This window comes from Sturnus vulgaris, chromosome 23, assembly GCF_052056855.1.
Source record: "Sturnus vulgaris isolate bStuVul1 chromosome 23, bStuVul1.hap1, whole genome shotgun sequence".
Lineage (NCBI taxonomy): Eukaryota > Metazoa > Chordata > Aves > Passeriformes > Sturnidae > Sturnus > Sturnus vulgaris.
This window is the reverse complement of record NC_142265.1, coordinates 2,761,070-2,785,830: the sequence shown is the minus strand read 5'-3', so window position 1 is coordinate 2,785,830 and position 24,761 is coordinate 2,761,070. Positions and strand designations below refer to the sequence as shown.

At 49.4% G+C, this 24,761-nt stretch overlaps 1 protein-coding gene across 3 annotated transcripts in view; it reads left to right on the top strand.

The window, feature by feature from the left end:
* The window catches only part of FLI1 (Fli-1 proto-oncogene, ETS transcription factor), a 91,374-nt gene that overhangs the window by 53,683 nt on the left and 12,930 nt on the right, over positions 1–24,761 (top strand). For all 3 annotated transcript variants that reach the window (XM_088177778.1, XM_088177780.1, XM_088177779.1), the window contains 3 exons: positions 8,718–8,872; positions 12,533–12,736; positions 18,604–18,669. In XM_088177778.1, coding sequence (XP_088033904.1) covers positions 8,718–8,872; positions 12,533–12,736; positions 18,604–18,669 — 425 coding nt within the window. The remainder of the gene's footprint in view (positions 1–8,717; positions 8,873–12,532; positions 12,737–18,603; positions 18,670–24,761) is intronic.

Here is a 24,761-nt window from a genome sequence, read left to right as displayed (position 1 = left end):
CCCTGCCTATCTTGTTCCTCAAGTGCCCTCTCCCCTTGCTGCAGCTGCCACATCTCCAGGATCAGCCTTTGTTGTGCTGTCACCAGGGCTGGGGGACTGCTGGGGGGGGTCTGTGTGCTGTGCCAGGGATAGAGATCCAGCAGGGACACAGCTCCTGCAGGGACACAGCTCCTGCAGTGACACAGCTCCAGCAGGGACATAGCTCCAGCTGGGACACAGCTCCTTCAAGGACACAGCTCCAGCAGGGACAGAGATCCAGCAGGGACACAGCTTCTGCAGGGACACAGCTCCAGCAGGGACACAGCTCCAGCAGGGACACAGCTTCTGCAGGGACACAGCTCCAGCAGGGACACAGCTCCTGCAGGGACAGAGATCCAGCAGGGACACAGCTTCTGCAGGGACACAGCTCCAGCAGGGACACAGCTCCAGCAGGGACACAGCTTCTGCAGGGACACAGCTCCAGCAGGGACACAGCTCCTGCAGGGACAGAGATCCAGCAGGGACAGAGATCCAGCAGGGACACAGCTCTGGGGACCTGGCAGTGCTGGAGCTGGGGACAGCAGGGACAGAGCCCAGCTTTGTTCTTTGTCTCAGGGACCAGAAGAAGGGCTGAGGCTGTGGTGAGCTGGTTTGCTCCTCAGCAGGGTGGCAGAAGGGTCTTTGAAGGACCTCTCCAAATCCTAAATAACATGGAAAGCCCCCCTGTGTCACGATCCCCTGGTTTATCCTCAAAAGAATTTTCCAAGTGTATCCTAACTATCTGTAGGGCATGCTGAGGCAGAGATCGATGTTTAGGGGAGATGATGGGGATTCTGAATTATTTTAAGGTTCACATGTAGAAATTTCATGAACTCCTCTGCTGTTCTCAGACCCTGAGGCAGGTTATGGCCTCAAAATCTGCCCTTGCCCTCAGACAGCACCTTGCTCAGAGCAAAACCCATTTAAAATTATACTTTAAAACAAAACAAAAAATAAATAAACAAAAAAAAAATTCACATATGAAATTTTTCTGAATAAAGGAGGAGGATTATTTAGAGAAATGCTGGGTAAAGTTGAACCCAATTAACAACCAATGTTAATAATAGAGCTTTTCTTATATTTTACATCAATTCCAAATGAACAAAGCAACAGGAATTCTAGATCTTGCCTGTATTTACTGAGCTTTACCAGATCTGCATCTGCAGCTAAACTCTGAAAGATTTTTAAAAAATATTACAAAATATGTCTGATCTTCCAATGTTAAAGAAAGTTCCCCTCTGCTGATGGATGTGGGCAAACTTCCCTGGGCAATGCCAGCTGTGACACAGATTTTGTCCAGCTGAAAGAATGAAGCTGGTGCTTTGGAAATGCTTTGGAACCATTCTGCAGAGACATCCCAGAGCAGCTGTGGCCATCCCAGCCCTGGAAGTGTCCAAGGCCAGGTTGGACAGGGCTTGGAGAATCCTGGGATAATGGGAGGTTGTTGGAAAAGATAAGGATTTGACAGGAAGATATCTCACAAATATGTATGTGCAAGAGAAAGATCTTTGAATGTAGAATCTGAAGAAGAAATAGAAATTATAGCACGTTTTGATATAGAAGAAAAGAATTGCTGAGCCAGTCTTACTGGATAACTAGAGGGCAAAGAGCAAGTGAGTTGGAAGGGGTTTTTGTGACTCTGAGCAAAGGATAAATCCACCTCAAACAAAACATGCTTTTACCAAGCAAAAAGATTTTCACAGGCAAACAAAAATGTTATGTGGCAAGTAGAAAGAAAGATCTCAGAATTTTCCACTGCAAAAAACAACTGAAAAACAACTTCTAGCTTAAACTGTAACAAACTAACCTTTTGTGATTGGAATATGATAACACGAATATGGTAATGTCAGTAGTTATGATAGGCTATAGGTAATAGTAAAGGTATGGATTGGTTGTCATGTTTTAAGATGCTCTGCAATGAAAATTATCTAATGCATTGTAACCAGAACTAGAGCTGGCTTCAGACGAACCCACAGCTGATGCTGAAAGCTGTGGGCTGGGCTCTTGTCACCCACGACCCGTGAATTGCTGTATCCTCTGGATACAATAAACAGCATTTTAATAATAAATAAATTGCTGTATCCTCTGGATACAATAAACAGCTTTTTAAAGAGCAACCTGGAGCCCCCATCCCTCATTTCAGCTCCTAGAGCTGCAGAGCTGGCAGAGGGATGGCAGAGTTGGGGGTGTTTGTCCCAGGCAGGGAAAGGCGAGCAGGAGGGCGATGCTGGGGCACAATCCCCCAGAGGGCTCCCCCTGCTCCCGGGGACTGAGGCTTGGCTTGGTCTGACACAGCCCCGGGCACCAGAACCTGGGGGTCCACGAACCTTGGTGGTGTTTTCATGTTTTCATGCAGCAAGAGAAACACCAAAGCACAGAATCACAGAGGGGTTTGGGCCTCCGAGCCCAAACGAGGGCCAAGGGTAGGGACACCTCCTGTAAGAAGCTAAACGAGGGACTTTAGTTGTTCTTTAAAATGCTGTTTATTGTATCCAGAGGATACAGCAATTCATTTATTATTTAAAATGCTGTTTATTGTATCCAGAGGACACAGCAATTCACGGGTCGTGGGTGACAAGAGCCCAGCCCACAGCTTTCAGCATCAGCTGTGGGTTCGTCTGAAGCCAGCTCTAGTTCTGGTTACAATGCATTAGATAATTTTCATTGCAGAGCATCTTAAAACATGACAACCAATCCATACCTTTACTATTACCTATAGGCTACCATAACTACTAATATACATATTCATGTTACCATATTCCAATCACAAAAAAATAGTATGCTACAGTTTAAGCTAGAAGTTGTTTTTCAGTTTTTTTGAAGTGGAAAATTTTGAGATCTTTCTATTTGCCACATGGCCTTATTGTCTGCCAGTGAAAATCTTTTTGCTTGATAAAAGCATCTTTTGTTTGAGGTGGATTTATCCTTTGCTCAGAGTCATAAAAACCCCTTCCAACTCATTTTACCTTTTGGTTTCTTAGTTATCCAGTAAGATTGGCTCAGCAATTATTTTCTTCTATATTGAAACTTGCTTTCATTTCTATTCCTTTTTCCACTTCCTTCTTTCAAAGATTTGTCTGCTAAACATACATATCTGTGAGACCTTCCTGTCGAATCCTTATCTTTCCCAACATGCAGCCTTTTCCAGTGGGAGTTTCCCTCCTCCCAAGGCATTCCTGTGAGCACGGTTGAAGCACAGGCAGGTGCAAGTTTGGAGGAACTGACTGTTCACTCTGTTACAGGGTCCACGAGCAGAATCCCAGTGTCTGCTCTTCCTTCCTTCACTCCACAACAACAACAAATTAAAATGGGGCTCCGCACCAAACAGCAGCAAATTTAAAAAGAAAAGAAAGGAAGAATGAAAGGATAGGAAAAGAGGGAAATATTCCCCTGAGTCAGGCTCAGAAATTCCTGAAATTCATTATTTTACTCTTTCAAGCAGAAGCCAAAGGTGATTCCTAGACAGATCCTGGGACAGTGATTGTTTTATTCCACACCTCTGGAGCCCAGGCTGGAGCTGTACAGAGGATTTACTGGCCCGTGCCAGGACAGCTGCTTGTCCATTTTGGCCAGTCTAGGAAAAACTTTCCTTACTTCAAACTCTTGGCACCCCCAGAGAAGAGAGCTGCTGGAACAAGGAGCCTCTGGACAGTGGGAATGAGCTGTGCTTCGTGTTCCTTGGACTCTGCCCCTGCCACAGGGACTGTGCTTGTGAAGCCAGCCTGTACCCATTGCCTGTGTGCATCCACAATGCTTCCTGCCAGAGCCTGGGCAAATCCAGCATGGACAGCCACTGGAACGGCTGGAGTCTCTGAGAGAAGTCAGGGATTGATCTGGCATCTGAGATGCCCTCAAATGATGAGGGAGTGTTTCTCTGAATCCCAGCCTGGCTGTGGGTGATGCATGAACTGAGGAAGGAGGGATATTCCATGAATGCACCATCCACAGCTCCCTGCTGTCCTCTGGCAGTGTTGCTGTTCCCCAGGCTGAATCCTTCCCCGTGTGACCACAGCTCCACCTCCCTCCTGCCGGGATAAATCCCTCACCTCGGGCAGGGCAGGGGCTGCAGGGGTGACCCAGACTGGCAGAACTGTCTCAATTCCCAAGAAAAGGCTGTGTTTGGTAGGAAATGCTGGGTTCCAGAGGACACAATGTAAAGGATCTTCTCACTTGCTGTCACTGAAGATTCCTGGTGTTTCCTAAGGGACAGCTCAGTCTCCAGCCCAGTCCAGTTTGGGTGATGCTATTCCCAGTTGTGTGTGTCCAACAGGGTTAGCTCTGGATGCAGCCATCCCAAAAATTTCCCCAGAGGGAAGCAAGGCAGCTCTGCAGCCACAGGGACACGGCCCTGCCAGGTGCCTGGAGCACGTTCAGTGTCCTGCAGGATTCACGGAGTGGCTCCTCTGCCCACAGTGCCTGGTAGAAGCACCTCAGTCCCTTAAAGTTCTCTTCAGACCTTTCTGCCAGATGTTTCTGGTACTTGGCTCTCTGGGTTTGGCTGCTGAGACACAGAGCAAGGGATGAGCAGGGTGTGGAATGCCAGAGAATGATCATCACAAAACCACTGAGGGGATGTCACAGCCTCGGGGTTATTTTAGTTACTTCACTGTGAGGGTCCTGTGGGTGTGCAGGGTGTGAGCAGGGAGCAGAGCCAGCCAAGGACTCTGCTCTGTCCCTGTGCTCCTTCCATGCCAGCAGAAACACGGAGAGGCTCTTTATAAGGTGTTGTTGCCACAGAGGCACAGAATCCCTGAGAGGTTTGGACTGGAAGGGACCTTAGACATCATCCAAATGCAAACCCCTGCCATGGGCAGGGACACCTCCCACTGTCCCAGGCTGCTCCAAGCCCTGTCCAGCCTGGCCTTGGGCACTGCCAGGGATCCAGGGGCAGCCACAGCTGCTCTGGGCACCCTGTGCCAGGGCCTGCCCACCCTGCCAGGAAACAATTCCTGCCCAATATCCCATCCATCCCTGTCCTCTGGCAGTGGGAGCCATTCCCTGTGTCCTGTCCCTCCATCCCTTGTCCCCAGTCCCTCTCCAGCTCTCCTTTATGCCCTGCCAGGGGCTCTGAGCTTTCCCTGGATCCTTCTCCTCTCCAGGTGAGCACCCCCAGCTCTCCCAGCCTGGCTTCAGAGCAGAGGGGCTCCAGCCCTCAGAGCATTTCCATGTTCTCCTCTCGATGTGCTCCTGCAGCTCCAGGTCCTTCTTGTGCTGGGATCCCCAGAGCTGGACCCAGCACTGCAGTGGGGTCTGTGCTGGAACAGTTCCCCATGGAACTGTATGAGTGGAATATACAGAATTATTTGATCATAAATAGTGCCTGTCCATTGGCGGGGGCATTTCCAGGGAAATTTACTCCAGAGCAGGATGGGAAGAGAGCCCTGGTGCCCAGGCAGGACAGGAGAGGAGGCTGGGACTCGCCAGGAACAATGAGCAATGAGCACAACAGTCTAAGCCCCTGGAGAGCATTCTGAGACTCTGGAGAACAGTGTGACACCCTGGAGCACAGTGTCACACCCTGGGACATCGTGTGACACCCTGGAGCACAGTCTGAAATCCTGGAGCACAGTGTCACACCCTGGGACATCGTGTGACACCCTGGAGCACAGTGTCACACCTGGAGCAGAGTGCGATAGCCTGGAGTACAATGTGACAGCCTGGAGCACAGTCTGAAACCCTGGAGCACAGTGTGACAGCCTGGAGTACAATGTGAGACCCTGGAGCACAGTGACACACCCTGGGACATCGTGTGACACCCTGGAGCACAGTCTGAAACCCTGGGGGAGGATTTGACATCCTGGAGAACAGCGTCACATCCCTGAGCACAGCCTCACACCTGGATCATGGTGCCACACCTGGATCACTGTCACACCTGGATCATGGTGTCACACCTGGATCACTCTGTCACACCTGGATGGCTGTCACACCTGGATCACTGTCACACCTGGATCTCTCTGTCACACCCAGATCTCGGCTGTCCCCTGTCACTCCCCAGCCCAGCCATGCCCAGCAGGACTCAGCTCCTCGCTGCTGCCCCAGGGCCATTTCCTGCCAGCACAGGCACCTTGCACACCTGGCAGGAGCATTCCCACAGGGAATCATCCCTGCTGCATTCCCTGTGACATCCCCATGTCCCTGCAGCTCCTCAGCCTGTCCCCAGCTGCCTTGGGGACATTGAGCCTTCAGCAGTTGCCTCTGTGAAGGCGGATTTTGGTTCCCTGCCTGGAAAAACAGTAGGCGAAATAGTAAACCCCTAAATTCAAACATGTGTAAGTTATACATCTTATTTCCATTTTCAAGCAACATTCCCTTCGTCAGACATGAGGAAAAAATTACCATCTGCCTTGGAATATCTCGGTGGAGCATTTATCTCCTGGCCATGATAACTGAATTTCAGGCACTTCTCCCCCCCCCCCGCCCCAGTTCAGGTTAAGAGACAAATTTGTTTAGTATCCTGCTTGGAATTCTTGTCAGCTGAGCTCGGAGGGTGGGATTTGTGCATGTCACTGTTCTTACCCTGCAGGGAATGGTTCCCTCCCAGACCTCTTGGCTTCTTGCAGAGGAGGAGGATGGCTCTGGGATTAAAGCATGGCCTAAACTGCCCTGGAAATGGCTTTGGATTAAAGCCTGGGCTTGCTCTGTGCAGAGGTTGTGCAGTAATTCCCCCCTTGGGAAGGTGAGGGCAATGTTCCCTTCCCTGGAAGTCCCTCGAGATGGGATGTGCTGTGTGTGCCTGGCAGGCTCAGAGCTGGGCTTTGAAGGGACTAAAGGCAGGAGCTGCTCCTGCAGCTGCAGAAAAGCTCAGTCCCTGCTCCCTCTCTGGGCTTTGGAGGCTCACAATTCTCCCAGAGTCTTCCCAAGGGTCTGCAGTGGGCCAGGCCTTAGCACGGGGACACCTGAGCTGCTGGCTGTGCCCTCTTTATCGTTCCAGCACCTCAGTAGTTAAACTGGGGCCAGAGCCCTTTTCACACCATTTGAAGTTCCTGACTCATACCTGGGGCATCGAGATTCCCAGATTTCCTCACCAGCACTATTAATCAGAAAATAACTGAATCATAGAATAATAGAATAATTAAATAATAGACTAATAGAATAACAGAATAATTGAATAATTGAACTTCAGAATGATTGAATAATTGAACAATAGAATAATTGGACAGGCTGTGTTGGAAGGGACCCACAAGGATCCCCAAGTCCATCTCCTGTCCCTCAACAGGACACCCCAGCAATCCCAGCATGTCCCTGAGCATTATCCAAATGCTCCTGGAGCTCTGGCAGGCTCCAAGGACAGACAAGCTTTGTATAAATCAGACTCTGTGCTGCCATTGGATGCTCTCTGGGGACAGCTCTGTCACTTTGGGTGGCTGTTTTGGGTTTTTTGTTAATGCCATGAAAGGGCTGTTCCCGTGTCCCTGAGCTCTGCAGAAACACCTCAGGGCAGGTGAGCAGAGCACCCGTGTGCCACTGCCAGGCTCCACCGAAACACCAGGGGAGTTTTAGCACCACAAAGGATGGAAGAGCTCCCCAGGGCTCCCAGGAGCACCCAGCCTGCCTGCAGGACTGCTGGGATGAACTGAGCAGCCAGGCAGGAGGGGGTGGGGTATAACACACCGGTGTCATGGGCGATGGCTCCTCACCTGCTTTGGGAATGTTGGGATTCCACAGCCTCTGCACACATTGCCCTGTCTGGAAGTCATTCCCTTGGAGACTCCACCTTGCATTATCAGAGATCCCCTGTGGGACTTGTGCCCCACAGACCCCTTTATGACCCCTAGGGACAGGTCAGGAATGGCCTGTACCTACATCCCATATCCCCAAATGTCCCCCCTTGGGCCCATGTCCATGTGTGAGCCAGACCTGTCCTGTGCTGCAGGGCTGGAGGGGGCACTGATGGTGACACAGGACCCAGGACAGTGAGGGTGACTGACCCAGGACAGTGATGGTGACCCAGGGCAGTGAGGGTGACCCAGGGCAGTGAAGGTGGCCCAGGGCAGTGATGGTGACCCAGGGCAGTGAAGGTGGCCCAGGACAGTGATGGTGACCCAGGGCAGTGAAGGTGGCCCAGGACAGTGATAGTGACCCAGGGCAGTGATAGTGACCCAGGGCAGTGAAGGTGGCCCAGGACAGTGATGGTGACCCAGGGCAGTGATGGTGACCCAGGGCAGTGAAGGTGGCCCAGGACAGTGATGGTGACCCACGGCAGTGAGGGTGGCCCAGGACAGTGATAGTGACCCAGGGCAGTGAAGGTGGCCCAGGACAGTGATGGTGACCCAGGACAGTGATGGTGACCCACGGCAGTGAGGGTGGCCCAGGACAGTGAGGGTGGCCCAGGGCAGTGAGGGTGACCCAGGGCAGTGATGGTGACCCAGGGCAGTGAGGGTGACCCAGGGCAGTGAGGGTGACCCAGGGCAGTGAGGGTGGCCCAGGGCAGTGAAGGTGGCCCAGGACAGTGAAGGTGGCCCAGGGCAGTGAGGGTGACCCAGAACAGTGATGGTGACCCAGGGCAGTGAGGGTGACTGACCCAGGGCAGTGAGGGTGACCCAGGACAGTGAGGGTGACCCAGGGCAGTGAAGGTGGCCCAGGACAGTGATGGTGACCCAGGACAGTGATGGTGACCCACGGCAGTGAGGGTGGCCCAGGACACTGATGGTGACTGACCCATGGCTCTGATCTGACCCAGCTTTCCCTTTTCCTTGCAGGGAGTCCCCCGTGGACTGCAGTGTGAGCAAGTGTGGGAAGCTGGTGGGAGCAGGCACCGAGTCCACGCCCATGAGCTACAGCACGTACATGGATGAGAAGAACGGGCCTCCCCCCAACATGACCACCAACGAGAGGAGGGTCATTGTCCCTGCAGGTACTGCCAAGCTCTGGGGCTGCTCTCCTTGCTCTGCCTGCAAGAGAGTTTTGTTTCTTTTGTTTATCTGCTCCCAGAGGAATTTTCTCTCTTACAAACCATGTAAAAAATATCAAAAGAGTTTCTGGGTAGTGGGAATCCCCATATCCCAGTGCATGATCTGAATCAGGATGGGCAGCAGATAATTAGTGCTTTTACTTTTATTTTTATTTTATTTTATTTTATTTTATTTTATTTTATTTTATTTTAATTTTTTTCCTGGAATGAAGTGTTGTTTTGGTGTGCTGAATCAAATCCATCTTCTGCCATGTGTTAGAGGAGAATTTGCTTCCTGGGACACGCAGGGGATGATCAAAGAGGAAAGAAGTGGGCCCGAGTTATAACTCCCCTGGTGCTCTCAGGATCCAGCTGCACTTTCAAGTCACACTGATTGATTCAAAACGAGCTATTTTGTTTCCATTTTTTTTGTTAGAAGTAGAAAGCAAGAAAAATTATATTTTGCAGGAACTGCATTATCCTTCCAAAAATTGTCACACAGGAACATTCCTGTCCAGCTTTGTTTGTGTTTGGTATCCACATCTGCTGCCTGGAGCTGGCAGGATGCTCTGGATGCATTTGGACACTCAGGGGTGAGAGCTGCTGTGGGGGGAGCTCAAGGGTGAAGGCTGACCTGCAGTGAGGAGCTGTTTCCCTGTGAAGTTTATAAACAATATCCACACAAACAGGGCCAGGAAGTTTCCAGCACAGGAGCCAAGGGCTGGCCCAGTGCTCAACCCAGAACTCGCCCTGGCTCTGAGGGTTTCACAGGGCAGGAGCTGGGGCCAGCCCAGGCAGACAGAGCTGGCAGAAGGAAATGCACTCGTGGAATTCAGCTCCTTTCTCTGAGCAGATGACAATTCCCAAGCATTTGTTTGCCATTTAGGATGAAAAGGAAAAGCTCAAACTGAATGTAGTGAGGAGAAGCCAATAGAAGATTGATGGCAAATCTCTAAGTCCCGTTGGAGCTGATGTTTGGGAGACTGGCTGAGCTGCTTGGGGACAGCAGCACAATCCAGTGTCACCCTGCCTGGAAAGGTGAAGCTGGCACCAGCCAGCCCCTGTGTCATTAAAGATGTTCCAGGGGGAGCATTTATCCTGCATATTAAAAAACCCAAGAGTGAGCTAAAGTTTAACATTGTTGAAATAGGGGAAATTACTTCCATTGCCCCCAGTGGAAGAGAAGTTTTGGAATCTCCTCTTTGAAGGAAAATGAAGAAAAGGACTTTTCCCTATGAGCATCCACAAATCAAAGCCTTGAGATACTTGTGAAAGAGCAGAGATTTACCAGACTTTGGAAGACAATAATGAACATCATCCCAGATCTCTGGCTGCACAGACGAGGCCCAAGTCATCCAAGAAAGGCATTTGGATATTTTAATTTAATCCAGAATGGAGATTTATAGCGCATTAGGGCAAAGATAAGCAAGAATAATGTCACATTAGGCTTACAATAGTAGTAATAATGAGCTCTAAGCCCTGTTTCAAGTAGGCAGATTTTCAGACACCATTCAATGTCTTTTACAGTGTTTAAAGGAAGGCCACAAATTCACTCTGCCCTCTAGATACTGGGTTGTTTTCAAAACTCAAGACAAACAAGTCTTTCAATTAAAGAATAAAAAAGAATCTTCCCTTGAATACTTGCATTGTAAAATTTACAGCCTTTTGCCAGTGCTTAGAAAGCAGAATTTTAATTAACTATTGCCAAAACCTGAAGGAAATCCATCTGTTGTTCCCAGAGCAGACTTGCAAAGGTGTGGGGTCGTAAATTCCGTGTTCTGAATTCAGCTTTCAGCAGCCCAGGTTTTCTGCAGATTCACTGGGGAAAGGTCTCAGTTATAATTTCAGTTCCATTGGTCTCAGTTCCCAGTTTGGTGCTGGTATTCCCGGGCTCAGGTGCCCAGGAATCAGGTGTGGGCACTTCCTGAGCTTGTGTGCCCAGGGATGCCCTCAGCCTGGGCACACAACGTCCAGCCCTGCTGCAGTGTGTTCTGTTATTGTCCAAGCTAATGATTTAGTCCAAAATTATCCCCTCCTACCCACCCTGTCAATCTATCCTGAACTCCCTGTCAATCCTGCTTTGTGCCAGCCCCCTGCTTGGAATTCCCCTTTGGAAATCCCCTAAAACTGGACATCTCATTAGTCCATGTCACCCACTTTTCCCCCCTACCTCCCTCATTAGACAATGCCTTTATGAACCCTACCCTTTATTCCTCCCAATAATTCCTCCAATTTGCTATTAAGTTGTACCTTCCCCTTGAACTTCCCCCATATTGCAGTTGTTGCACCCTTGCTCTTTTGTCTTTTGCCCCCCGGATTCCCCAGAGTAATAAATCCTTTTTATCCTGTACAAAAGAGCTCTCCCTCCTCCCTGCCTCCTTCAAACACAATGTGACATGGAGCCATGGAGCCATAGTTCTAGGCACATCTAAGGCCTCCTGTTCCTGGGGTGTGACCCACTCTAGGCACAGGACTTTAGTGACAGAGTGAGAGCAGCTCTGGCCGTTGTGTCACAGCCCTGGGCTGAGGCATTGCTTTATATCCCCTAAAATCCTGGCTGAGGCATTTCTTGCTCCCCCAGAGCCCTGTGCATGTTCCTGATCCATGCTCTCATCTTCCCAGGATCTGAGGTGGTTGAGCTTTGTCTCAGAGCTGGCCCAGCTGTTCATGACACATCAGACATCTCCAAAGTTTGAACTTTTTTGCAACCCTCTGCAGCTGCAGCAAAACATGAATGTGCAGCTCAGACTTGGGGCTGGGATAGGTGGGGAGCAGCAGCAGCACAGGAAACATCTGGCAATGCTGATAGCTCTGACAGGACTCTGCCAAGGGGAATGTGGTACCAGCTCTTGCTGGGGCTCTCTGATCTGATGTCCTCTCCAAATTCAAAGGCTGATTGCTTTTTTTAACAACCACTGCTGTAGGCACTGATCTCCTGGGCCCAGAGCTGCAGCCAGGCTCAGAGCGCTCCTACGTCAGCACAGCTGGATAAAGATCCCACAGCTGGAGCTGTGCTGGCAGCCAGGGGTGCCCAGAGAGCACAAATCCACCCTGCCCCCACAGCTGGGGGGTGACAGGGACAGTGGGGATAGAACTGTATTCCTGCCCCAGGGGGAATAACTGACTCACACCCAGACAAGCTGCTCTGCTTTAGCAACACTGTTTTATTTTATTTTATTTTATTTTATTTTATTTTATTTTATTTTATTTTATTTTATTTTATTTTATTTTATTTTATTTTAATTTTCGGAGTCCCTTTGCTGATCATGCTCAGGGTTTCTTGTGCCAGCTGTGGGTTCCCTGCACAGCACTGTTTCCCTGCCACAGTGGGATGGGGGTGGGTAAATTCAATGTATCTGCTTGGGGAAACAGTGGCTCTGCCAGGGCTGCAGGGAGTCTGGGGGGGTGTGTGTGTGCCCATCCTGTGTGTGCCCATCCTGTGTGTGCCCATCCTGTGTGCCCATCTGTGTGTACCAATCCTGTGTGTGCCTATCCTATGTGTGCGCCCATCCTGTGTGCCCATCCCTGTGTGTGTGTGCCCACCCTGTGTGCCCATCCTGTGTGTGCCCACCCCGTGCCCACCCTGTGCCCACCCCGTGCCCACCCCGTGCTCTCTCCTGGCAGACCCCACGCTCTGGACCCAGGAGCACGTGCGCCAGTGGCTGGAATGGGCTATCAAGGAGTACGGTCTGATGGAGATCGACACCACCATCTTCCAGAACATGGATGGCAAAGAGCTCTGCAAGATGAACAAGGACGACTTCCTGCGCACCACCTCCCCCTACAACACGGAAATCCTGCTGTCTCACCTCAGCTACCTCAGGGAAAGTGAGTATTGCCCATGCCAGCCCCATCCTGGCACTGCCCAGGGCTGTGGAACCCCCAGGGCTCCTCCTGCAGGAGTAGGGGGGGAAATGATCATAGAAAGGCAGAGAGAACCAACTGGGAAACAAGGAACAAAATTGGGTTGGAAAGTTCCGATGAACACAGAGGGAGCTACTGGTGCTATCAGGGAGGTGAAGAACTGAGCAGGGCCCTGGAGGAGATTAGATAAGTCTTACAGATAACAGCATCTGTGGCTATGTGATAAAAATACACATATTTGCCATGGAGATTAAAGCTGACATTAACTGATTTGTCTCAGGCAGATGATTCCATAGCTTTGCAGTTAGAGGGCTGTGCCCTCCCCATAAACAGGACCCACAACTGGCCAGGGCTGGAGATTTCCCATGTTCCTGGAGGCCCAGGGTTGTTGGAGAGAGTTGAAAACCCAAAAATCATTCCCCGTATGTAAATGTGCTGGAGCAGATGTTGTGCAAATGACCCAGGACTCTGAGAAAAAGGTTATGGAAGCTCTGTATTGCTCCTTTCTGCCCCACACTTGAGTATGGGATGGATCCAATTCCCCTTTTGGCTCTATTAAGCCCCAAACCCAGGAGCTGTGAGCAGTCTGTAAAAGCTTTATCCCAGCACCCAAACAGGAATGATCACCTCAGGGATGGCACATGCACCTGATGGGTGCTGAGAGTCTTAGATTTCAGCTTTTCCAAGACTTCTGTGCAATCATCATCACATTCACAGCTTCCAAATGTCTCCTCTTCATCTATAAACGGAGCTAAAAGCATTTCCTTCCCTCACCAAGGTGTGCTAAGGGTAATGGTGCTGTAATGAGCCAGAGGACTGGATCTGGGCCCCACATGCTCTGCTGTTTTTCCAAGTGAAACAGCTTTCATAGGAGTATCGTTATTTAAGCACTCAAAAATCAGGAGAAGGTGCCATAAATCAAGGTGGAAGTGCAGGGAGAGAAAGGAAGAAGTGTATTTTCTCCACTAGAAAATCCAATTGTGATGGAAAGGCAGCTGAAGGTGTCTCTTCTGGCCAGTGAAGCAATGATACAGAATTTAGGGCACTTTTTCCAACTTTGCTGGAAAGTTGATCTCCCTCTACCTAAAATCAGTGGGAGTTTCACAGATTCCAGCAGCACAGGAGTTAGATCACAGATGGGTGCCTCTGGAAACCCCACCTTTATTTTTCTTGAGAAGTCAAGCCAAGGAAATGATTCACAACAAAAAACCTTGGATTTGAACAGTTTCTGTCCCAATAAAATAATTTCCCATCCACAATCATTGGCAAATTTAATTCTGTTTCATCAGCAAAGAGCTGCTGGCCCACAGGAAGCTTTCAAAGGTTTGCACACTGCTGGGATGGGAAGGCAGTTCTGTGCAGCAGCAGTGCTCTGGCCAAACCTGCAGACTGGGGCTGGGGAAATCGGGCACTTTGTAACCAGAAACTCTTCTGAATTCCCACCAGATAAACGTGCAAGTGAGACACTTGAATTGTCTTATTGATAAGGCTTGAGAATTGACAGAGAGATGGAGTTGGATGGGTTCAAAGCACAGGAGCAGGCTGAATTTGGAAAGCTTGGCAGAGGAGTGAAATTCTCTAGGTGGCATCTCCACGATCATCCCCAGTGCTTGTGTCCCATTGTTTGGCCTGTCCAAAGGCACTATCAGAGGAAATGCAGTGTTGATTTCACGGTGTGAGCCCAAAAACCTGGGCTCAGTGCCCACCTTTACCATCTGCTGCTGCCCATTTGCTCAGGAGCAACTTCCTGCTTGATGCCACCAAGCCCTGGATGCTGCAGTCTGGTCACACTGCTCTCCGTGTCCAGCCAGGCAGCACCAGGGCACGCTGACATTCAGGACAGCAGCCCCTGGCTCACACCTTGCCTTTAGACACCTGAAACTAGGAGGTTTTGCTCTCTGTAAGGTGGCACCAGCCATCCTGCCTTCTCCCTCCTTTGGGGTGGTGGATGTGTGGAGCAGGGGCTGTGCCATAGCCCAGCTCTGGAGCCCTGCTGCAGCTGCAATATTTAAGTGCTGCTGCAATAATGACCATCAAAATATCCTGTCCTGCCAGGGCGGTGCCTGCAGTGATTTCTGTGCTATTGAGTGCAAAACCCGAGGAACTTTGCTGGATTCAGGCAGATTACTCACTCCTTTTTCACAGGGAATTCAGACCCAGTGCATCCCCAGCTTTAGGATGATGAATCTGTGTGTGCTGAGCCCCAGATGTGCTCATTAGAGCAGCTCCTGTCTGGAGCTGGGCAGAGCATTCCTCCTTCCCTGCAGCTATTCCCAGCCCCAGGACAGGCTGCTCTGGGAGTGCTGGGTGTCTCCCTGTGGAGTGACACCTTCCAGAGGGGCTGATGGCTTTTCCAGACCAGCTTCCAGTGGATGTTCAGTGCTGAGCCCGCAGCTCAGTGCCATGGGGACGTGGGATTTTATTTTCATGAGTTTTTCCCTTTTGGAAGGGTGTTTGTCACACAGACATTCAGCTCTGCTCCTGTTTAGGGTAGGGAAGAGGTGATGGCCACAAGCACAGGAAGATCTGGAGGAATTGCAGACCTGCAGGCTGGATTGCCTCTGCCCAGGCTCTCTAAAGGTGTTTGTGCTCTTGGGATGTTAAGCTGGATATGTGATGATTCATGAACCCTCAGCTTTGGGGTCTGTTTTCCAAGAAACAAAGCTGATCTGAACTTTCTGAGTTGTTTGCTCACTCAACAAGGAGATCCCCTGAAAATGAGCTTTCCCAAAAGGTTTTCAGCATTTTACACTCCTGATCAGAGTGAAAATTTGCTTAAAGCTGCCTATGAAATACATTATTTTGGCACATCTGAGTCCAGACTGAAAAAATAAATCAACAACATCTGCATGACCTCAACAAAAGCTCAGTCTCAGTTTTAGCAATGGAAGGTTCTAGGTGAGCTATGTAATGCAGCTGAGAGTAACCCAAACTCATCCCACAGCACCTTTAATCTTTGCCTTAGGCTGGGATCAGAAGGGTGCAGTTGTTTCCTGTTGCCATTGAAGCTGGCAGGAATTCCGGCATCTCTGATCCTCAGATTTCAGAGTGCAGAGCCCAGTCCTGCAGGACTCTCTACTCTTTGGAGCCTCCCAAAACATCTCAGTGGCTTTTTCAGGGAGCTCCCTGTCCACCCCCTCAAACAATCATCTCTTTTTGCATGTTTATTTTAGTTCCCTCTCCGAAATCGTGAAACCACACCTTGATTTGTCTTCTTTTTGTCCATCCCCACACACCTTGGGGCTCCAGACTGATTTTTCTCCAGCACATTCTGCCTGGTGAATCCTCTCCAGGCAGCTGCTGGGCAGGGGGAAGGGAGTTCTGGATGCATCCATGCTGTGTTTGGGATGAAGATCAAAGGATGCTGAGCTGCCACCTCCATCCTTTCCCCCCCCCCCCCCCCCCCCCCGGTGCTGGGGGCCAAGGAGAAGAGCCTGAAGGGGAAAGAATGAGGCTGTGGTGAGAAGCAGAAAAGTGCTCAGTGGTTCTGAACCGTGTGTTAATGTTCAGCAAAACCTGGGTTCCAGCAGGAGCTGTGCAGGGAGGGCCCCAGGACTGGGGAAGGTGAGGGTAAAAAAGACTTTCAAATTAAATAGACCCCGAGTCTGTGGAACCAAAATGTTGCTGCCCCTCTGAAGGATGAGCTGCCTTGTGAGAGGGAAGGGTTTATGGGAAAAAAAATCTCCTGGTTTTCAGTCCTTCTCCATCTTTTTGTAATGAACACAAGGGAAATAAAAGAAAGGGAAGGGTGAGGGTGCCATAGGATAACGTGTTTAAACATTAATTATAGGAGAATAATTATTGCATTAACCATGCCAGAGAGGGCTGATCCATCCATGGTGTCGCTGACTCAGGGAGGGGGAACAGGAACAAAAATGAAAATTCATCACAGCCAAAGCTCTGCCCCCGAAGGAGAGAGGGAGGAGCAGCCTGGCGTGTGTCTGTCTGTCTGTCTGTCTGCTTCCCTCTGTCCTGATCTAGGTCTGCCTTTCTCCCTTTCCCTCCTCCATTGAAACTCTTAATAGGAAACACATTTCTCTCTCTGTGGTGTTCCCACCAGAAACCTCAGACTGCCGGGCAAAGGTGAGAACTTGGAGCAATTAAACCGGGGGAGGCGCCGGTCCTTTCCAGTGGCTCGGGCTGCATTTTTTAGCCTAAAGTAGCTATAGGTTGATCCTGCTCTCTCAGTGCTATTCATCACCCCACCCCCACCGCCCCAGCCACTCATTTGCAGCCCATTTAGTCATAGAAAACCACGTTTCTGAATTCCCCAGCACTTCCCTGTCTGGCAGGGGGAAGCTGGGCTGGGCGTTGCACTCAGGATTGCTTTAAATAACCTGGAAAGGAGAGAGTGGTGGACAGGAGTTTCCCCACAGATATTCAAGAGAGAAATGCTAAAGCCAGAAACCATCTGATGAAAACATGAGTTGCGTGGACAGAGTTGTTTCAATTCCTCCAGCAGCCAATCTCTCCAAATATTTCAGCCAATCCTTTTGGCCATTGGCAGCTTTCAGAGCCAGGGTGCCCTTGGGATCCCTCTGAACTCTTCACCTCCTGGTTCACCATCCATCCTGGTCTTTGGAAACATCCCCTGGCTCGCAGCATCTGGTACCATCCATTCTCCCCTCCCTGCGAGCAGCTTTGTTTCCCAACATCTCCTGCCTGTGTGTCCTCACTGTCCTGTGCAGCCTCTGCCTTTGGGGAAGGACAGAATTCCACTGCAGCACCCAGCACCTGCAGTGGCTCAGATCTGGCAAGGAAGTGCCCAAAGCTCAGCTCCCACAGCACAGAGAGATGCTCTGAGGGGCAGCTGAGGCCATGTGGGATCATTGCACCAGAGGAACGTGGGCCTGCAGGGCTCACATCCTGCTCGAGATCCACCAGATCCTGCCCAGCTGGTGCTCTGGTACCTGCAGAGCTGTTCCTGCCCTGCTGAGGGGCTGGGGATGCTCAGGGGCAGGATCCCATTTATCTGAGAGCTGTAAAAGCACGCTCAGGGCAGCACTGGTGCTGCTCCAGCCACACCAGGGCTGTCACTGGCCCAGCACAAGGTGCTCCAAGGAGCTGCAGGAAGGTGAGCCCAGGGGTTATGTGAGCACACTTAACCAGACAGCCATGAAATGTGTATTTCATGCTGGCTGCCCTGAACCCCCAGCATCTCGTCCTCCATTTGCACCAGAGTTTGCAGGAGGGAAATGCTTAGAAAGGAACATTTCCCTACAGGCTGAGCAGAGCACACCCTTCCAAGGGGTTATTTTTGTGCTGCACTTGTGTGTCAGTGGAGCTGCATGGAAAGGCCTCTCTGAACCCAGAGCTGCTCCCAAATTCCCCAGAGCACAGGAGATGCTGGAATCCCAGCAGGAGCTGTGCAGCTGCTGGCCCCAAACCAAGCATGTGACACTCTAAAAATGGCCAGGTCCTGACACTGCAATTCGTGTCTTTTCTCCTGCCTGTTCCTCAAACAGGAAAATTCTCTATCACAGCCAGAGAGAGAAAAGCTTCTTCCTTATCCTGTCACCCAATCTGTGCCACAGGCATTTCTAGGATAGATTCTGTACCTCTACAGCCTCACCCTTTAAGATCAGTTTCCAATGGGTGACATCAAGGCACTGGGTGAAGGAGACAAATATCTTTATTTTTTGCAAGTGAGAAAACAGCAGCATGTGTGACCTGCAGCCACCAAGATTTTAGATTCATTTCATAGAAAATGTGTCTAATTAGCATCAAAATAAGTTTTTTTCATGCCATTAAAAACATTTCCTACCTGCCCTCATGGTTCCCCACGGCAGAGTGTGCCCAGACTGCTCTAACTGCATTTCTTTGCCTTGCAGGTAGCTCACTGCTGGTCTACAACACTCCATCCCACACAGATTCCTCACGTCTGGCCACCAAAGAAGGTCAGTGGTTTGCATTTTAATGTCCTGGGTTTGACTGGGTTAAAACTAGACCTTGTCAATAATATCCTTGGCATGAAAAAGTTCTGCATTCACAGCACAGTTAAAAATGAATAATTGTCACCGTGCAGCCCCACCCAGGCTGGAAATGTCATCTCTGCTTGTCCAGCCAGCACCGTGGCACCAAACGTGTCACTGTCACACTTGTGTTTTGCTGAGCTGGTGATCTGCTGGCACATTCTCTATTCCTGATGTGGAGATTTGGAATCTCACACAGATAGCAAGGCCTGAGATACTATTTCTCTCTGGGTTCACAGTTGAAAGGATAAAATCTTCTCACAATAAATTTCACTACTGTAAAGGCCACTCAGGTGTTCCAAACCCATCCATGGATCTGTAGCTCGTTTCAACCAGCAAGGAAGACCAAATATATCTTTTTGAGACTTTGATTTTGGAATAGTTTTTCTTTCTTGTTTCAAGTAAAACTTTTTATTATTTTTTTTGTCCAGTAGAAATTCTGACCATGCAGCTATAGCTTAGAAACCTTGAAGTCTGAAAGTTAATAACCCTGTTGAGGCTCCTTCAGGCTTTGGAGTTGTTTGTGTGTCCTTCAGTCAGGTGTTTCAGGTTTTCCTCTGCAGCTCCAGCCCTGCTCCTTGGTCTTATTTTTATTGACAAACTGGACTCTCAGTCAGGATGAAGTTGTGAGTGTTGGTGTGATGGGTGTGATCACAGAATCCCAGAGTGGTTTGGGCTGGAGGGGATCATCTGGTTCCAGTCCATGGCCATGGGCAGGGACAGGATGAAGCACATCCCTTACCTACAGAGAAATTGAATTGATAAAGGCCAAGTAGGGTGATAAAGAGCAAAAATCTGTTCTGTGCTCTCTAACTCCTGTGTAGAGTCTGTAACTAAGTGTGTAGGGACAGGAGCCTTAAATGGGGTTTTCCTTTCCTTTCCTTTCCTTTCCTTTCCTTTCCTTTCCTTTCCTTTCCTTTCCTTTCCTTTCCTTTCCTTTCCTTTCCTTCCTTTCCTTTCCTTTCCTTTCCTTTCCTTTCCTTTCCTTTCCTTTCCTTTCCTTTCCTTTCCTTTCCTTTCCTTTCCTTTCCTTTCCTTTCCTTTCCTTTCCTTTCCTTTCCTTTCCTTTCCTTTCCTTTCCTTTCCTTTCCTTTCCTTTCCTTTCCTTTCCTTTCCTTTCCTTTCCTTTCCTTCCTCTCATCTGCAGGGACATTGGATTTGTTCCCTGTGCTCTGTTCAGTTCCTCCTTTGAGAAGTTTCTGGGAAGGGCTGAAATCTGCCCACCCCTCCTGGAGCCAGCCTGTCCCTGTGCCAAATGTCACTGTCACAAATGAACTGTGAGGTACAAACACCTCTCTGCTCTTCAGGACAACGTGGCTCCATGGACGAGCCACAAGTTTGGATTTAAAGAGCAGTGGGGAAAGGCAGAAAGTTTTCTTTTATTGCAGCAGCCGGAGAGACAAAACCTCCCCTTGCACGGAGAGGCTGCAGCAAACAGAGCCCAGGTTGAACCAGCTCCTCATGGAGGGTCTGGCTGCCTCCTCTCTGTGCTCCTTCCTCCTTGCACTTCATCCCCATGGCCCTGCACACCAGATCAGGGCTGCTGCTCCCACAGCTCCTTTGGTCCAGTGTGTAAAAAAATGCCCACTTGACTCCCTGGCCACTGCTCTGTCCTCTGAGCAGCATCAGTGGATGAAAACAGGGGCACTGCAGGGACACAGCCACTCGGGCCCTGCTCTGACATTAAAAATCAGCTCTTTAAACTTCATCCAAGCTGGGCTTGCTCCTGTGTGAATCAAATAGGGACATGTGCTCCTTCACAATTTCCCCCTACACCCAAACCTCTGCTCATTCTGTCTCAGGCCAGGCAGTTGCTAAAAATAAAGCCAAGAAAAGTCTGATTTTTAATTTTTTTTTCCTTAAAGAGAAAATCTCTGTGTAGAACTGCACTCCTCTGAATTTGTAAACACTTTGTGACTTGGGCCTTGAGTGACTCAGGCTAAAAGAAATTTGAGGGGAACATGTCCCTCCCCCTGCATTTTTAGTGGCCTCCAGAGTGTCTCTGTAGTGCAGCTGACAGAGCTCTGGGTTCACTGCTGTCAGCGTGGAGCCCTCAGCTTCACATGGAACTTTCATCATGTGTCAATAAAGGACAAAGCACACCCAGGGGAGAGGCAAATAAAAATTAAGAACTACGTAGAAATGTTGAAATCCCATCTATTCCTCCCCCATTTCTTCCTATAAGACATAAATTCCATCATTCCTTCCACACTGGATGCTGGTGTAGCATAAACTGCCCCACTCCAACCCTCTGAAGTTACTGCTGAGAAAAGAGACAGGAGAGCACAACAGGCTGGCAGGAAAGGAGCTGGGGAGCAGAATGAAATGGCTCATCCAATAGCACAGCACAAACTCACAATGCTCATAAAACTGGGCTTGGAATTCCTCAGTCTGTTTGGTTTTTTTTTTTTTTTTAGGAAACAGGATTTTCCTTGTTTCCTTTTTAATGGGCTCACTTCAAGCTGATATTCTCACTCCAAAAGATGATCTTCTTTTGGAAAAGGAATTTCAGGTTAAAAATTATGATTTTTTTGCAATTTTTTAACACCTCAAAAGATTAGACAGTTTTGTTCATGTCAATGCATCTGGAATCTACCAATCCTGTAAATATTTCTCCTCTCTATGCCTGTGAATAAAAACAGACGAGTTTTTCTAACCACCTTCCCTTGAGGATTCAAAAGCAGGTGATGAAATAGCACCAAACATGCCAAAGATAGGAAAAAAATTCCATTTCCCTCACTCCTCCTGTAATTTTTCTACATAACTAGTGCAGATAACCTGCTTGTGCAGATTCCAGGGAGAGACAGGAGCCCTTTGCATACATTTACAATCTGCTTCACACAACATGTTCCATCCACTGCTGGAGAAAAAGAATTCACACGTCAAAAAGAAAAAAAAAAAAAAAAGGTGCAGCTGCAGCACAGACAGCTACAGATGTTCCAGATGCAGCACATGGCAGGATGGGGAGCACAGGGAGCCTGGCCCATGTCCCAGTGCTGGGTTTGCTGCCCTGGCTGCAGCTGCAGACTTGAGTCCCTTTTTCCCTTCTGTTCTGTGCCCTCTCCTCCCTGCAGTGCCAGCTCTGCACACAGAAGGAATGCAGCTCTGCTCTAGGGGAGCTGGAGTGCAGATCTCTGCAGCAGGAATCTTGGGAATCTTTACAGCAGATCCTGTCAGGCTCCCAGCTGGGGCCCAGGGCAGCTGAGTGTTCTCACAGCAGACAGGTAGAACCCCTGTCCTGCTCCTGCTGCCTCAGCTTCTCCCCTTCCCAGCCTCAGGAACACTCCAGAGGATGGGACTGAGCGTCCCTGGGACAAATTGTCTTCAGCTGCCTCTGAGGAGTAAATTGCTCTCATGAAAATCACCAGTATTTTTTGGCTGGAGAGCAGTTTTCTGGAAAATGAAAGGAGGCTGCTCTGGTGGCTGAATGGAAAGAGCTGTGTCCCCCTCCCACTGCAGAGATGGTCTGGGGCATTTTCTGGGGCTGTCTGGAGCAGTGAGTGATCTGCTGTGGGTACTGGAGACAGGGACAGGAATCTGAGCCCAGGGAGACCTTAAACTGCTCTCCTGCAGAATGGTGTCATTTGAGCAGGTTTCCATGGGGAAATGGAAAGAATATTCAGGTACAACAACATTGGGAGGCCAAAGGGCCGTGTCCCCAAAGGGCTCTGAGCTCTCTGGCCTCGCTCCAGCACGGTTTTAAAGTTTTTAGTGTGTTGGGGTCTGTGTAATTCATGTGTTTAATACATGAGCAAAATGCCGTGCAGGAGCTGAAGCCAGGGCAGAGCTGGGGGCTCCCAAGGAGGCAGAATCCTGGTGTGTGGATGTGTGAAGTCTCTGTGTCCATGAACCTGTGGGAATGCCTGGCCTGGGATGTGTGGTGATCCCAGGTTAGTACAGGGAGACTCAGCATCACAGGTGAGGATTAACCAGAGGGGTTCCTGGGGCTCTTTGTCTCCAGCTCATTCAGGATCTCAGTTCAAAAGCTGCATTCTGCACAGGTTTATCCTCTGCACATGCTGGGCTCAGCCCAAGGCAATAGAACTCCAGAAACCCAGAAGATTTAAATTGGAAAAGCCCTCCCAGACCATCGAGTCCAGCCTGTGCCAAATCCCCTCCTTGTCACCAGCCCAGAGCACTGAGTGCCACCTCCAGGGATGGGGACTCCAAACCTCCTTGGGTAGTGTTTACCAACCCTTTCCATGAAGAAATTCCAACCTGAGTCTCCCATGGCACAGCCTGAAGGATTTTCCTCTTGTTCTCCAGTTGTTCCTGGGAAAAATCCCAACTCCCACCTGGCTCCTGCCAGGGAGCTGAAGAAAGGGATGGGATCCTTCTTGAACCTTTCAGATTTGGTTGAGAGCAGTGACAAACCAGCGCAAAGTCTCAGAAATCCAGCCCAAACTCAAGCAGAGCACAGGAAAAAGGGATGTGGTACCTTTCAAAGAGGGAAGAAATCTCCGTGTGAATGAATGAACAGGGATGGAGGGGGGAATTTGAAAGGTTTATTCTGTGGCTATCCCATCTTTATGCTCACATTATAGAAGTTGTGTGAACAATGACATTGTTTGGGTACAAGGTGTGTGTTTGGTGGGGCTGTTGGCAAATTTAAGAAGATAAATAAATTTCAGAGTGAACTCTGAAATCCAACGTGATTTCCTGGTGCTTTGTCCCAATGTTCATTGTGGGGCCCTAAGAAAGTTTCCTGGCGTTGGAGCATCAATTAAAATCTCTCTCACTCCAATTCCCTGGTACTTCACAAAATACGAGTCTGTGCAGCTGCTTGTCTCACCATTAGGGCTGCAGCCTCTGTTCCCTTTAAATTTGTAGGAACTCCTCAAAACTCTTCTCTCCCACTTGTCAAATTGAGTGACAATTTGGAGTGACAGGTTCAGATTTTGAGGGACTGGGGAGAGAAGGGCAGAGACCACAGGGAATGTGGTTGCATAAGCAGAGTTCCCTCAGGAAAATACTCTCCAATTCCTGCGTAAAACCCTTCTCCTGAAAAGGCCATTTTTCAGATCTAAAAGGTTAAAGTGAAAAATATTGACCACGTTCAATAAACTCTCCTCTGAATGTGTCAGTGCAGCCCCTTTTCCAGCAAAGGTTTTAAACTCTCCATCTTCAGTTGTGGCAGAGGAAAAGCAGTTGCAGCTTTGTGCCCCCATAATTGTCTGTACTTGCTAAAACATTTCTCGATGATATTTGTGTGCCTGGTGATGAAATATCCCATTTTTAGCTCGGCAGCAGAAAAAGGGGAGGCTTTTTTAGGTCTCCTTTCATTTTGGCTGTGTGGCCAAGCAGGGATTTATGAGTTCAGGGGAGACAGTAGCCAGCGTGCTCGGATTTTGCTTTTTATACTTTCTTTTTTTTTTAATTGTTTTCCTTTGAAATTCCAGAGTTAGTGTTTTGTCTGCTTTCTCCCTGACCCTCTTCGGAGGCAGGCGTGTGTTTTTTCACCAGAAAAACTGGAAACAAAGAATCGTTGTCTTTAAGCTGTAGCAGGCAGGAAACCCAACTCACAAGGGATCACCCCGAGCCAGCGCTGTCCCAGAGTAGACTCCAGTTCTCTGAATTCAACCTGACAGCTTGTCTGGAGCACTTTCTAAGTAACCATTATCCTTCCTTTTCCCCCAGCAAAAGAGCCATTATTATTGCCTGGGGTGCAGTGCAAGGAGTGTTTTTGCACTGGGGGGAGGTCCTGTGTTTGCTGGGGTGCCAGGCGCTCCCTCCCAGAGCCTTGGAAGTGCTGGGGCTGTTTCCTAAAACAAGAGTTAATTTGTTTCCTGATGATGACTTAAAAGCTGTAAAACTGCCACGGCTGTGCATGTGTGTCTTCCCTTTTCTCTCATGTGTGCGTGGCCTTTTTCTCCATGGATATGAGGTTTGGGCTTTTTTTACTTCTGCATTTGAGCGCTTTTCAAACAAGAGCCACCTCCAGGCCTGTCAGTTGTTTGTTTTACCCCAGTGCTGGGGGCAAAACCCACGCAGGGCTGTGGGCACATTCCTGCCCGCTG